The 12,542-nt window shown below is 39.0% G+C and overlaps 1 protein-coding gene across 1 annotated transcript in view; it reads left to right on the top strand.

Moving 5' to 3' along the window:
* Positions 1–743: 743 nt before the first annotated feature.
* Positions 744–12,542, top strand: part of TCOF1 (treacle ribosome biogenesis factor 1) — a 49,438-nt gene continuing 37,639 nt past the window's right edge. The window contains exons 1-5 of the mRNA XM_087709448.1: positions 744–1,015; positions 6,967–7,022; positions 7,869–7,999; positions 9,071–9,183; positions 10,746–11,091. Coding sequence (XP_087565574.1) covers positions 905–1,015; positions 6,967–7,022; positions 7,869–7,999; positions 9,071–9,183; positions 10,746–11,091 — 757 coding nt within the window. The 5' untranslated portion in view covers positions 744–904. The remainder of the gene's footprint in view (positions 1,016–6,966; positions 7,023–7,868; positions 8,000–9,070; positions 9,184–10,745; positions 11,092–12,542) is intronic.

Below are 12,542 nucleotides of genomic sequence, written 5' to 3'. Positions count from 1 at the left end.
CAATGTAAGTTCCCATAGCTCATTTTTATGCTACTCACAGAGATATTAAGTGTACTAGTGAAATGTAGTTTTTGTGTGGTCTATGTATATTGATTCTCCCTATAACTAGCTGCATTTATTTCCACCAATCTGGTAATCAGTTATATACCATTAATATGTGATTAGTTTGGTTTTCATTTTAGCAGGATGTGTAAACTCATACATTAATGTTTATTATGTGAACTTAATACTGGTGAGTTTAATATTATATTGGAGCTGATCCACTGTCAGTTGTTCCACACATACATTACAGCATTTGTTTATTCAAATGTTCATCTGAATCTATGTTGCTAACAGTGCTGTGTGTGGCTAGTAAGATGGGCAGCATATAAATTTAATAAATAAAAGTTTTAAAATAATTTGTGCAAGCATAAAGTTATAGAAAAAAATATTCAAACGTTAAAAATATAACATTAATATTGTAATGCAAAGTAGCAAGAGATTTATTCCAGTTAAAATTTCAGATGGGAGATAAAATATCGAGTGTTTCTCTTCCTTTTGCTCCAGAAAACAAATACCAAGTTATTTCACATCTTCCCAAATAATCCCAGTCCCGATGCTATTATTTCGATTGCTCAACACCATTGGCAAGACGCGCCGAAAAGAACGCACATCGAGTAACCTTTCGCGCTCAGACTACATTTCCCAGAAGCCCGAGGACCGGTATGAGTGGAAAGAGGAAATGACGTAGCCTTGGTACATGGGCAAAGGTTAGAGGCACAGGGAGTTTGGGGCATGTGGTTAGCCCGCCGCCTGCTCTACACGCGGGGCCTGCGTTTGTAGTCATGCCTGTGGGGTAGAGGTTATTGCTTCCTACGTCTCTTCCCCTCCCCTTCACACACACGCGCGCGCGCGCGGCGAGAGCATGGCGACAACTCCGCGAGAGCAGAAAGAGCTGCTGGCTCTGATACACCAGCAGCTGGTCCAGATGGGTTATGTGAGCGCAGCCAAGGAGTTGCTGGAGCAGAGCGGCCAGGTAACGGCGCCGTTGGCCCACGTGGCTGGAAACATGGGGGACCGGCAGCCTTCCTTGGAAGCCAGCTGCGGGGGTCAGGTTTCAAGTTGAACCGTCCCTTCCCTTCGCAAGGTTTCTCCTTTGGCCTGATAACGAGGCTTGCAAGTATCTTCTCTGGATCTTTGAAAACAGGGCACCCTGGACCTTACGTTCGTTTATTGTGGCTTTCCCCCCTCCCCACCTTTTTTTTAAATAATTTGGAAGCCACATGGAGGCTAAATGGAGGGATGTATGTATGTATTCATTCAAACCTAAGGCTCTCCTGTAGCTTCACTATCTGGGCTTGGAAATCATCACTAATACTTACCTGCTTTTACAGAGCTGCCTGGAAGAATTTCCTCTTGTGATTAAAATCAGTCTCTCCTTTCTCTTTGGACACTTAGGGCAATGATCAGAATATGTACATTCTCTGGGTAAGGATTATATTGAAGAGGTTGGATACTTACCTCTCGTACAGATTTTAGGCACACTTACATCTTTTAAGCATTCCTGTGGCCCTGTAGCATACCTAAATAAACAGTGGTTGTTGTGGGGTGATATTATGGAATAATAAAAGTAAATTGATCTTCTAAAAGGTATAAGGCAAATTTGTACTTTACTCTAATTTTGCCTCTGAGGGATGTATTTCCAGGCATATGAATCGCCAAATGCCTTGATTCTACTGTTGGAAGAAATGTCCTTCTGGGTTTGGCTCCAAGTGGGGAAAAAGACACTGGAGACATGGAGGCTGCTTGGAAAGATGGTTTTAATGGTGGACAGGACCACATGGCTTAAGTCCTGAACAGAAAAGATGATCACAGGCTTCAATATTGGTGGAGAAGGGAAGGGAAGGGAGAGAAGCTGAGTCCCTGGTTTTATGCCCTCTCTGGCCTTTGAACTTGAGCTTGTATTCTGATTGGTTGTCAGACTCCCATGGGGCCATGCAGGGGCAACTCTCTAGGCTGCGTTTTGAATCCAGGTTTGGTTGAGTTCTCAGATGCCATGTGGGGAGTTGGGTAAATGGCCAATATTATCATGCCTTAATCCCATCACTCTGGAGCTGAAGGGGAGAACTCTTTATTATGTAAAGTGGACTAGCTCAGGCTTTAAGGGCTCATTGACAAAGGAGGATGGGCAGGAAGCTGCAGGAAGCTATTCCGTCTTTTAAAACATGTTTCTTCCTTTTCACATCCAGAGAAATATTCTGCCTTTTCAATATTTCCTAGAATATTTCATTTTTTCTGGGAGAGGGTTGGGTGATAACTTCCTACACTACCTTACAAATACTGTCCTCCTTGAGGTTCAGAACTCACTTAGAGATGTAATACTAGCTTATGTAAAATGAACATTTCATAAAACTGCACTGTAGTGCTCATCATAAACACTTTGCTGGAAGAATCTCTTCTTCCCCTATTTTCAGTTCGGTTTCCATGTGGGAGAAGGCCATAATGGCAACCGTTGTCTAATTAAGTAGCAAATGGGTCCTCCATCAATTTGGGTATTTTGTTTATAAGTTGAGATTTATTCACTTTACTGCCATAAATCTGAGGCTGTCTCTGTTTGCAAGACAAACCATAAGGGTTGGCAAGTGTGCTCTTTCCTGCTATCCCCCATCACGTATAACTGAAACTGGCCATTTGCAATGATTTCGAGAACTGAAATGAATGTCCTCTTGGATGGATTGGAAATCAATCTTGTCACAGATCTCCATATTCAATTTCCAGGATGGCATCTATTTTAATAGTGATATCAGTTAAAGAAACACATCAGAGAGAGCAAGATAGAAGTGTTAATGTGCAGGATGAACAGACCACAACCTCTTTATGGATTATAATTCATACATTTTTGCTTTTAATTGTTACTACTTGACTAATGAAACTGAAAGCGCTACCCATTATGTATTTTACTTATTACGTTCTTGTAGGGTATTGTGGCAAGTGACCATCCCTGAAAGCAAATCAAGGAAAATAAATAACTTGCAATGATTTGTGTGTGGTTTTTTTTAAATTAATCATGACAAAGAGACACTTGCAGATGAAAATCATGGTCAGTCTATGGATCATGGGGCAGGTGGCATCAGTGCCAACCTGGTCTCAAAGGAAATAGCCAAGGGGCTACAACCGTCTCCTATGCTCCCACATAGTATGCAGCCTCTTGCGTCGGGATGCTAAGAACAAGACCCATACTTAAATGTCTTGATTTTTGGGTAAGAATATGGCGGGAAACATTTATTTCTTCAGGTTTTGGAGTCCTAAACCATTTGAATATTTAAATAGCATTGCTAAAAGATTGGTGTCTGACAGGTAATGCTGGGGTACCCATGTAATTCTTTTAGGATTTGCGTTCTGCCATTTCTGAAGGATATCTCACATAATATAATAGCTGCCTTATTCTGCACTTTCCAAATCACCTGTCACTCATGCTTTGGTCATTTTATGGCTTGACAACTGCCATGTGCTTTACATGGGGCTGCCCTTGACCACCCAGAAGCTTCAATTAGTTCAGAATGCAGCAGTGCAAGCAGTAATGGACATGTCTTGGTATGCCCATGTAACACTTCTGCTTTGTGGGATGCCCTGGTTGTGAGTTTGGTTCTGAATGTGTTTCAAGGTGCTGGTTTTATAGGGCCTGGTTACTTGAGGAACTTCCTGTCTCCCATAGTATTTTTCCGGAAAGCTCAAACTGGCAGGATTGGTGCGCTCCAGGCTGCATTGATTAAACTATCAGGATTCTTCTCTGTAATAGAGCTTGATAGAAGTGGGCTTGACATAAAGTATCTCTCCGTTCCAAATATTAAATCTATTAAAGCATAAAGGAAGAAAGGGATTATGGTGGGCCTCAAGCCCTGCCTCAAAATATAAAGTCTGAATAATGTAAAAATTGACTCTCTGTATGTGTACACACAGCTGCAAATGCACACATACAGCAGGCCACAGATTCTCTTTAGCCTTTTGTGAAGCCACTCTAAATTTTGTTTATAGTGAGGGTGGTTTAGGCTGCAATTTTAACTTTAGTGGGGTGATAAAGAATGGTTAGTTGCACCTGATTGGGGTAGGCATAGGAGACATTCTAATGTTTCTTTTGAAAACATGGTCTTTCCAATTTATATAGCTTAAATTGGTTGACAGCGTGGTATATGCTATAATTTTTAAACCCTGTCAGCATGAGAGGTTGCTCATAGAGAATTCTGGTTAATAGTAATTTCAATAGTTTTATTGAGGTCCTCACCCTGTACGCATTTATATTTGTTTATCTTCTTGTCTATTGAAGATCTGTTGTATCTTGTCTTTATTTTGAACGCTTACTGCCCAGGGTAGCATTTTCTTACCTTTATATTGTAGATGGGCTGGTCGCAATTACCTGCTGTGCATCAATGTCCCAACCTGCAAAAAAAGGATGTCTTAAGTATAATGGATCATAACTTAGTCATAATTGCTTGCTAAAGCCACTTTCTAGTAGAGTTGTCCATACTGGAAGAAAATTCAGGCTTTGTGTGAGCCATGGTTTTAGGCTTCATGTGTGCAGTTTGATGAGTAATATCTAAAGCAGTTTTTTGAGATCATTTTTGAATTGTGCACAGTCCGGCTTTGTGGGATGAACTTAGAGAAATCAGTAAAAATGGTGAGTGACGTCACACATTTTGCAAGCCATTGATCTCTTAAGTACTGTGTATTTTATTGAATAAGATGTAATTTACAGGATTTGCAAAGCATTTAGATTGAAGCCATGGTTACAGCAGATCTTGACCAGCAAGAAATTACTCTTGAGAAGAAATCTGAACGTTGAGATGAATTCCACTCATCAGTGGGTCCCACATCTTCTCCCTTGATGTTGGCATTGCCAACTCAGAGTTGCATGGGAGATGCGTTTATGCAAGAATAGCATTTAGCTCCTCCACAGAAGTGGGTGTTCTATGGCAAATTAAAAAAAAAATGCTGTCAATTTTCTCACAGCATAATTCATGTGATCTGGTAAGGATGCTAAGATAGAGGGCCAGGGAGTTCAGAATTAGTACGTAGTTTTCAGAACCTTGCAATACTCTTGGGACTTCTTTTAATAGAAACTTTTGTTCTAATTGCAGTTAAGTGGAACAACATGAACTTGGATTTAGTTATGGGGTCTTTGACAATTTATTAGATTTTAAATTCTTTTATTGATGTTTAAAATAGTGACAAAAATGAGAAAATCAAACAAAGATAAAAATACATTGTCAAAGAAAAAAAAAAGACACATAGGAAATGCTTTTTAGAAAGTTGGACAAGATGTAAAATTCCAGGAATAGATGAGCTCCTATGGAGCGGTATAAAGCATTTATAGGTCTTTTGATGCCAAAACTTTGTCAAATATATGACAGCATTCTGTTGGAAAATGTAATAAGGATAATGCTTCTATAAAACATGCAGTGTCCAACAAATATTAGGTTTTGGGAGAAAGTACTAAATTATATAAATAACAAAAGCTAAAATTTTCAGATGCTAATATTCTTTTTTGAACTACATATCTAATATTTGGAATTTGGAAACCAGACAACATAAATAGATTCTTCATGTCCTTATTGCCAACTATTAAAGCTCTAGAAAGATAAATGTATGGCCCTTTTCATTCCATGGATTTACATTTGTTACTTATGAGGATATTGCCTATAGATGTAGATTTTATATGGACAAGTATAATGGTATATAGAGTTTATTTATACATGGCTAAAATGGTAGTGATATGTACTTGAATAATAAGTTATTTGCTAACCATGCAGAAAATTGTAACTACTGCTAAAAAACTATTATAAAATCAAGAAGAATAAAAATGCTAAAAATATTATCATTTCCCACAATCATGAGATTAGCAGTTATCAGGAATTTGTAGAAAGATATTTATTATTGTCCTAGCTAATAGTCATCAACTATTAAATTAATTTATCAGTGCTGTTAATTTGTATTTATTGTTGCTCTACTTAACATTTATTAGTCATTTTGAACTATCAATTAGCAATGACATTACAGTAAGCATGGTATTAGAGTCTTTGATGTTCTAAGATATGCAGGCCTTTTCCCCCTTATTTTAATTTTGTGTCAACTAAGAAAATTGAGAGTTTGGGGACCACTGAAAGAAATACATGTGTAAAATATCTTGGAATTAGTAAAATGCTCTTTAACACAAATATACTCATTTTTAAACAAAATAAAAAGAAAAGAATTTGAAGCAATTCCCATCAGCTTTCCGCAATTTTGGGTAGAATTATTTTAACTTCTGCCATACCAAGAACATGAACAACAACCATATTCAAACAACTGAGGACACAAGATTGGAGAAGTTTTCATTTTCCAGGTGTATTGTATTCCAACTTCTTAAATAGGTTTGGGATTATTTAAATTGTGATTCTTAACATGGAGACAAATATTGCCTACCCCTACGTTAGAAGGATATAAAGAAGTACATTTAAACCCCGCAAATTTAATACATTTTGTTCCTAGAAAAAGGAAGATTGTTGTTGACTTTTATAAGAGCCATACATATAACCTTGTTTCATTCAGATTTTTCTAGTTGAGTCTTTGGTGGCAAATACCCTTTTACTATTGTCCTTTTAATCTGTTTCCTCCCTATTGATTGGCCTTTTCACTTGACCCATCAAACTACAGATTAGGAAGCCAACAACCATTTACAGTTTTGTTTAAAAGTAAAAGATGGGAAATGAAGATGTTCTAGTCTGAATATTAAAACTTATTAGATATTAAAGTGGCAGTGGCAATCCTCCACAACAGTTCCAGTTTCCTACATGGCCTTTGGGGAAATTACCCACCTCTATTTTAAGGTCTAACGTTCTCCTTATTAGATGAATGTTTAGAATTGTAACTTTAATCCAGAATTTTTGTACTAAAGATTCTATAATAAAATGATTTAATCGTATTGGTCCAATATTTTTTCTTCCTGTACAGAAGTCTTTGCCATCATCTCATGTTTCTTTGAAAGAGATCATCACTCAGTGGAAACAGTAAGCTTTTCTGTTTATTATTGGAGAGTGGTTAGAGATGTTTTGCCTCTTGCTATTTTATAGGTATACTTAAGTATTAAATTGTTTTTGCACTTGGTTTAACAGTCCTGATGTTGTGAATAATGTACCAGAGATCCAGTACTGAGTTTTAGACTAGTTTTAAACAACAGTGTAAGAAGACAATTTGTTCGTTGTCAATAATTTACTCAAAAAGCTGCTTATAGTTGCAACTATATTAAGACAGATACTTAAATTAGCTTTCTTACTTCAGAATATCACTGTTTTGAGCTTTTTTGAACTATTGGTACCCGAATTATCCCTTTTACACAATAAATTAGTACAAAGCCCAGTAATCTCCTGGGGCACTGAATTAAAATAGAAGTATGAATATAAAACTATGATGCATTTAGCTGCGCCATTTTGTCATTTGTTCTCTTGTATATGATATGGCTTAAACATTTACATGATGTGTAGAAATACTTCAAGAAAATCCTAGGACCATGTTCTTGCAGCTTAGATTATTACTGGACTTAATTAAGTTTTGCATTGTAATTTTATGGTCATGCATAGGATGTGTATAGCTCTAATTATATTTTTAACATTAAATTTAAGGTCTGCTGGCCTTATATTTTCTTGAGAAAATGATCAAACTGTATCAAGTCAGATCAAGTTTGTGTGTGTGTGTGTGTGTGTGTGTGTGTGTGTGTGTGTGTGTAAGGCAAAGAAATGCCAGCTTTTATTTCTGCCACAATAAGTGCTTCTGAAGAGGGGCACACAATTGAATACATTTTGAAAATCTCAGCAAGCCTTATTAACTCCAGCATCCTTATAAAATCTGTTTAACAGGACTTACTCACAAATTCCAAAACAAAAGGCCATAGAAACCAAGAGAGGCACTCCCGGAAAGCTCAGAATTCCTGACCCCAAGAGCAGCTCTGAGAGCTCAGAGGAGGAAGAAGCAACACAAACCATAAAAAGTAAGAACCAGTGGGAATGAACCATTCAGACAAGTATTCAAATGATTGACTTTGAGAATATAGGTGCATGAAAAGGGGAGATATACATGCCTAAATCTTAAAACCTGCTGATTTATGATTTCTTAGTGGAGAACAAAGAAAGTTGGAAGGCTGGGATATTAATGGCATGGGTATCGTTTAAGAACATTGTACCTCATTCCCTATAAGCTCCAAAAATGGTTTAAAAGTGTGAAATAAGCCCCTACCCATATTAATGGAATACAGAAGGAAATGAGATTGGGAACAAGAGGGAAATTTTAGGATTTATATATTGCATATATAATGCATTTATATATTATTCTGGCAACATTACAAGTTCACAATATTTGGAATACTACTTTACCACACCTTAGTCCTATATAGTGTTAGCATTCCAGATTAATTAGAATTGTGATTTGACACTTTAGATATTTAAAATTCAAATTGCATCTATGACCTTTTTTTAACCTTATCTATAGAACTTACCTTTGAACAACATGTTTTAATCATTGTCTAAAAGCTTCCATTGTTAAGGTACAGGTTTGGCAATTTATAAAGCAACATATTTTTAATTTTGGAGATCAGCAATTCTAGTTAATCTTTTTCTTGCAATACTTGGTTTAAAGTCGGTTGTATTTCTTTACAACTTCCCATATCTGAAATAAAACTCAGAATTCAAGAATAAAAAATAATTAACTTTGAGAAGATTTAAATCAGGACAACCTCAGTACACTTTCATGTATTATTGCTATTTGACATAGCTTGTGCAGAGTAGCTTATATTGGGTCTGTGTCCATTTGCACTAGCATAGACAAAATCATTTCAACCAGATGCTTAAAAGAAACTTTTTTTAATCAGCATATTTTATTTCCTACCTATCACTTAGTGGTCATTTATCCTTCGATAGAAAAGGTAGAGAGCAGAGCCCTCTTCAGTGATCCAGTTTGGCATCTCCTTTTCTAGAATCTTTTCCATTCTAGTTGGTTGTAATATAAGTTGAAAAAAATTACATTCAGTTTTTCAAAATGTTGTGCTTTTATATGGGTGTGCCAGCTAATCTGCGTGGGAATAACAGCACCAAGCCAACAGTAGCTAAAGAAAAGAGTAGCAGCGAAGATTCATCTTCAGATTCATCTTCAGAAGAGGAAGCAGTTGCCAAGAAGACTGTAAGCAAAAAGACTTTAATCATTGCTATTCTGCTGGAAAATATTTGGAGTGTATCTAGGATGGTTGATTAGGACTGTACCCAGGTGTCTGTTATTTTAAAAATTATCATCATCATCATCTTCATTTAACGATCCCATAATCCCTTAGGGGGTGGAGTCTGGGCAAATGAACATAGTTAGCAGAGTGTTTTAATGGCTGGATGCTCTTCCTATCGCCAATGCGGAGTTTTGTTCAGAAGATATATTCTCAGTGTGTCCAAAGAGAGAAATATCTGCCTCTGCCTAGGATGAAACTCATAGCCTCCTGAGTGTGAGATGAGAGCTCCACCTCTGGGCCCTGCACCACTCATTATTTTAAACATTATGTCCTAGAAAATATTTAAAATCTGCAGTCAGATGCAAGTGACTGTCTTGACTAAAAACTTACCTGCATTTCAAAAACAGAGTCTATAGGTTGTATTGTCACCGTTGGGTTTTTTTTTTTTTTACAGATAAATTCCTCAGTAGCAAACTATATTGTTTATCTTAGTGTTAACTAAGAGAAAAAAGTAAACATGTAAATTTACTTGGGAAAAGTTGCCTTCGATATTGCTTAAAAATGATGTCTTTAATTCAGTTCTATAACATATCAGAACATGCCAAAGACACATACACAGAGGGAAAAAGTTCATAATTTTAAAGTATACCATTGGCTACGTGTCTTCAGCCATTACAAGGTTTAAGGTATACAATTTGTTTCTTAACTCCCCCCACTTAAGTGGGGGGGGGGATGAAACAGCCTCCTCTGGTGACCACAAAGGGAATGCTTGTATTGGCCAGATCCCACTTTTATACCCCTGAACTAGGGTCAACCTCTGTAGAGATTCTCAGTCATCCAGGTCATGGTTGTCCCAAATGTGCTTTTTTCAGGAGGCCACTGGACTTTCTTGTTTTTTCTTTGAGGAAGTTTTGCTTCCCATCCAAGAAGCTTCTTCAGCTTTAACAGGATAGCGGGGAGTGGAAGGATTTATATTCCTTGCAGACAGCTGGTCATTTGCATCCTTTTAGAGGGTCGTTGAAGCACTTGGAGGTTTATCTGTATCAGAATCATCTGAGTAGTGCTCCTGATTCCTTTAATCTGCATTTTTTTTCCTCGGAGAAATATAAATCCTTCCATTCCCAAAGCACCTTTGGATAGGGTCAACCTCATTTTAGCATACAGAAGATCTCTATCACTATTGATGGGAAAGCACTCATTACACAAGCCACTAAGTCTGCTGGTGACAAGTTGTCTTCCCCAGCTCTTAACTGCCACACCCTATTTCAGGTAGCCACTTTGTGCTCTGTTGAGGTTATCGCTCCTGAATGGGAGAAGAAGATATGTGTTAATCAATTTAGAACTGGAAGTGAGGAGTGTGAGGTCAGCTCCAAGTACATATTAAGCAGGCAATTGTTATGAAATCTGTGGGGAACCTTGAGTCAGAAAGTTTCTTTGAACGTAGGATATGCTGAAGTATCTATAAAAATGCTTTGACAAATATCATGGAATGCCTTCCTCTTCTAACCAACTTTTTTTCTTGTAGGAGAAAACCCCAGTGGCTGGAAAAAAACCTGAATTACTGAAATTGGCTGCTCAAAATACTAATTCTGTCCCAGGAAAGGGGGTGACTGTTGCTGCTGCCCAAGCAAAAGGAGAGCAGAACAAATCTGTTTCAAATAGGGCCTTGCCTCCTGCTGCGAGAAAAGCAGGGCCAAATAAAGCCCTTTCTAGTAAAGCAGGGACTCCTTCACAGTCCTTGATTTCAGGAGGACAAAAAACAACACAGACCACAAAGACCGCAGAGAGCTCTGAAAGCAGCAGCAGCACCTCATCTGAGAGTGAGGAAGAAACAACTTTGACCACAGTAAAAGCCCCACCTTCCAAACCAAGTAAGCATATGGCTTAAGATGCTTGTTGCTGTGTTGCATAGATAGCACTCTAAATTTACAGAAGGGTCTTTATTATCTTACCGATAACAGTGAAGAGCTGCTATGGTAGTTTTACGTCTCTCCCTCACTTAGGTAATCTCAAAGTTCTTACTCAAAGCCGAAAGAACATTCTCCAGTGTGCTGAGGAGAATCCAAGGAATGAGTTACCTCTGCCTTCCTGCTCATTAGACTGAGTCAATCAGGTCTTTGTAGTCGGGGTCCCACCAGAAATCCACCAGTCTTTCCAGTGAAATTTGTCCCTGGAGACAGCCAAGGGATGCACATTCAAGGAACCAAACCATCTCACAATCACTACAGAGGCCAGTTGTTCTGCTGGGGAGCTTACGTGCAGACCCAGATGGCACAAGGCCCGTGGTCACAGGAGCACTTGCGAAACAACATCAACTGGCTAGAGCTCAAAGCAACCCACTTAGACCTACGACAGTTCCAGACCATCATCTCTGTCCACCACGTACTTATCCTAACTGACAACATAGCCACCAAGGCCCATATCAACCGCCAAGGGGGCATCCACTCCGTGTCCCTCATGTGAGAAGCCGGGCACTGGGCGGAACAGCATCTTCTACCCTTGCGAGCAGAACATATCTCGGTAACATCCAATGTACAGGTGGACTGGGTCAGCCGAGCCACAGTCAACCGTGTAGAATGGCACCTGCACCCCGACCTGTTCAGGGCACTGTCCAAAAGGTTCGGCTCTCCAGTCCTGGACCTGTTCATCACCCCATCAAACAGCCAGCTACCCAAGTTTTATGCCCAGTTCACAACACCAGGAGCAGAAGAGATCAACACACTCCGCATTCCATGGCCCCGGGAGCTACTATACACCTTTCCTCTGATTCCCCTCATCCCAGGGGTATTCAGGAAAGTACTGGCGGAGACAGTGGAGATCCTACTCTTGTCTCCCCATTGGCCCAGAAGGCCATGGTTTGCCGATCTAGTCAACCTGTCAGGATCCAGACCCTGGAGGATCCTACCAGACAAAATCTCCCTCAGTCATGGAATTCTCCACCACCCAGACCCACAATGGCTCCAACTAACCATTTGGCATTTGAGCAGAGGGCTCTGAGGCTGGACAATTTATCTGGCTGGGTGATACAGACCATTCAAGCCTCTAGGAGCAACCAACAGGATTTACAATTCCACCTGGAAAAAGTTCTGTGCCTGGTGCTCCAAAACATCTATTGACCTCCTCTCAGCATTGGTGGCCCGAATCCTGGACTTCCTACAGATTGGGCTAGACTTGGGCCTATCACCCAATACGATACACAGACAAATGGCTGCCTGTTTTATCTTGTGGGGAATTAAAGAATTAACCTTAGGATGGAACGAAGGTCCAAGCACAGAATAAATTTGTTGGGATGAAAAACGCATAGATCCTTCCTTATTGAGAG

Source organism: Thamnophis sirtalis, unplaced genomic scaffold, assembly GCF_051295495.1.
Source record: "Thamnophis sirtalis isolate CommonGarterSnake01/CBP01778 unplaced genomic scaffold, rThaSir2_p1.2 scaffold_3, whole genome shotgun sequence".
Lineage (NCBI taxonomy): Eukaryota > Metazoa > Chordata > Lepidosauria > Squamata > Natricidae > Thamnophis > Thamnophis sirtalis.
Note: the sequence above shows the minus strand (reverse complement) of the source record. Positions and strands in the feature narration are given on the sequence as shown.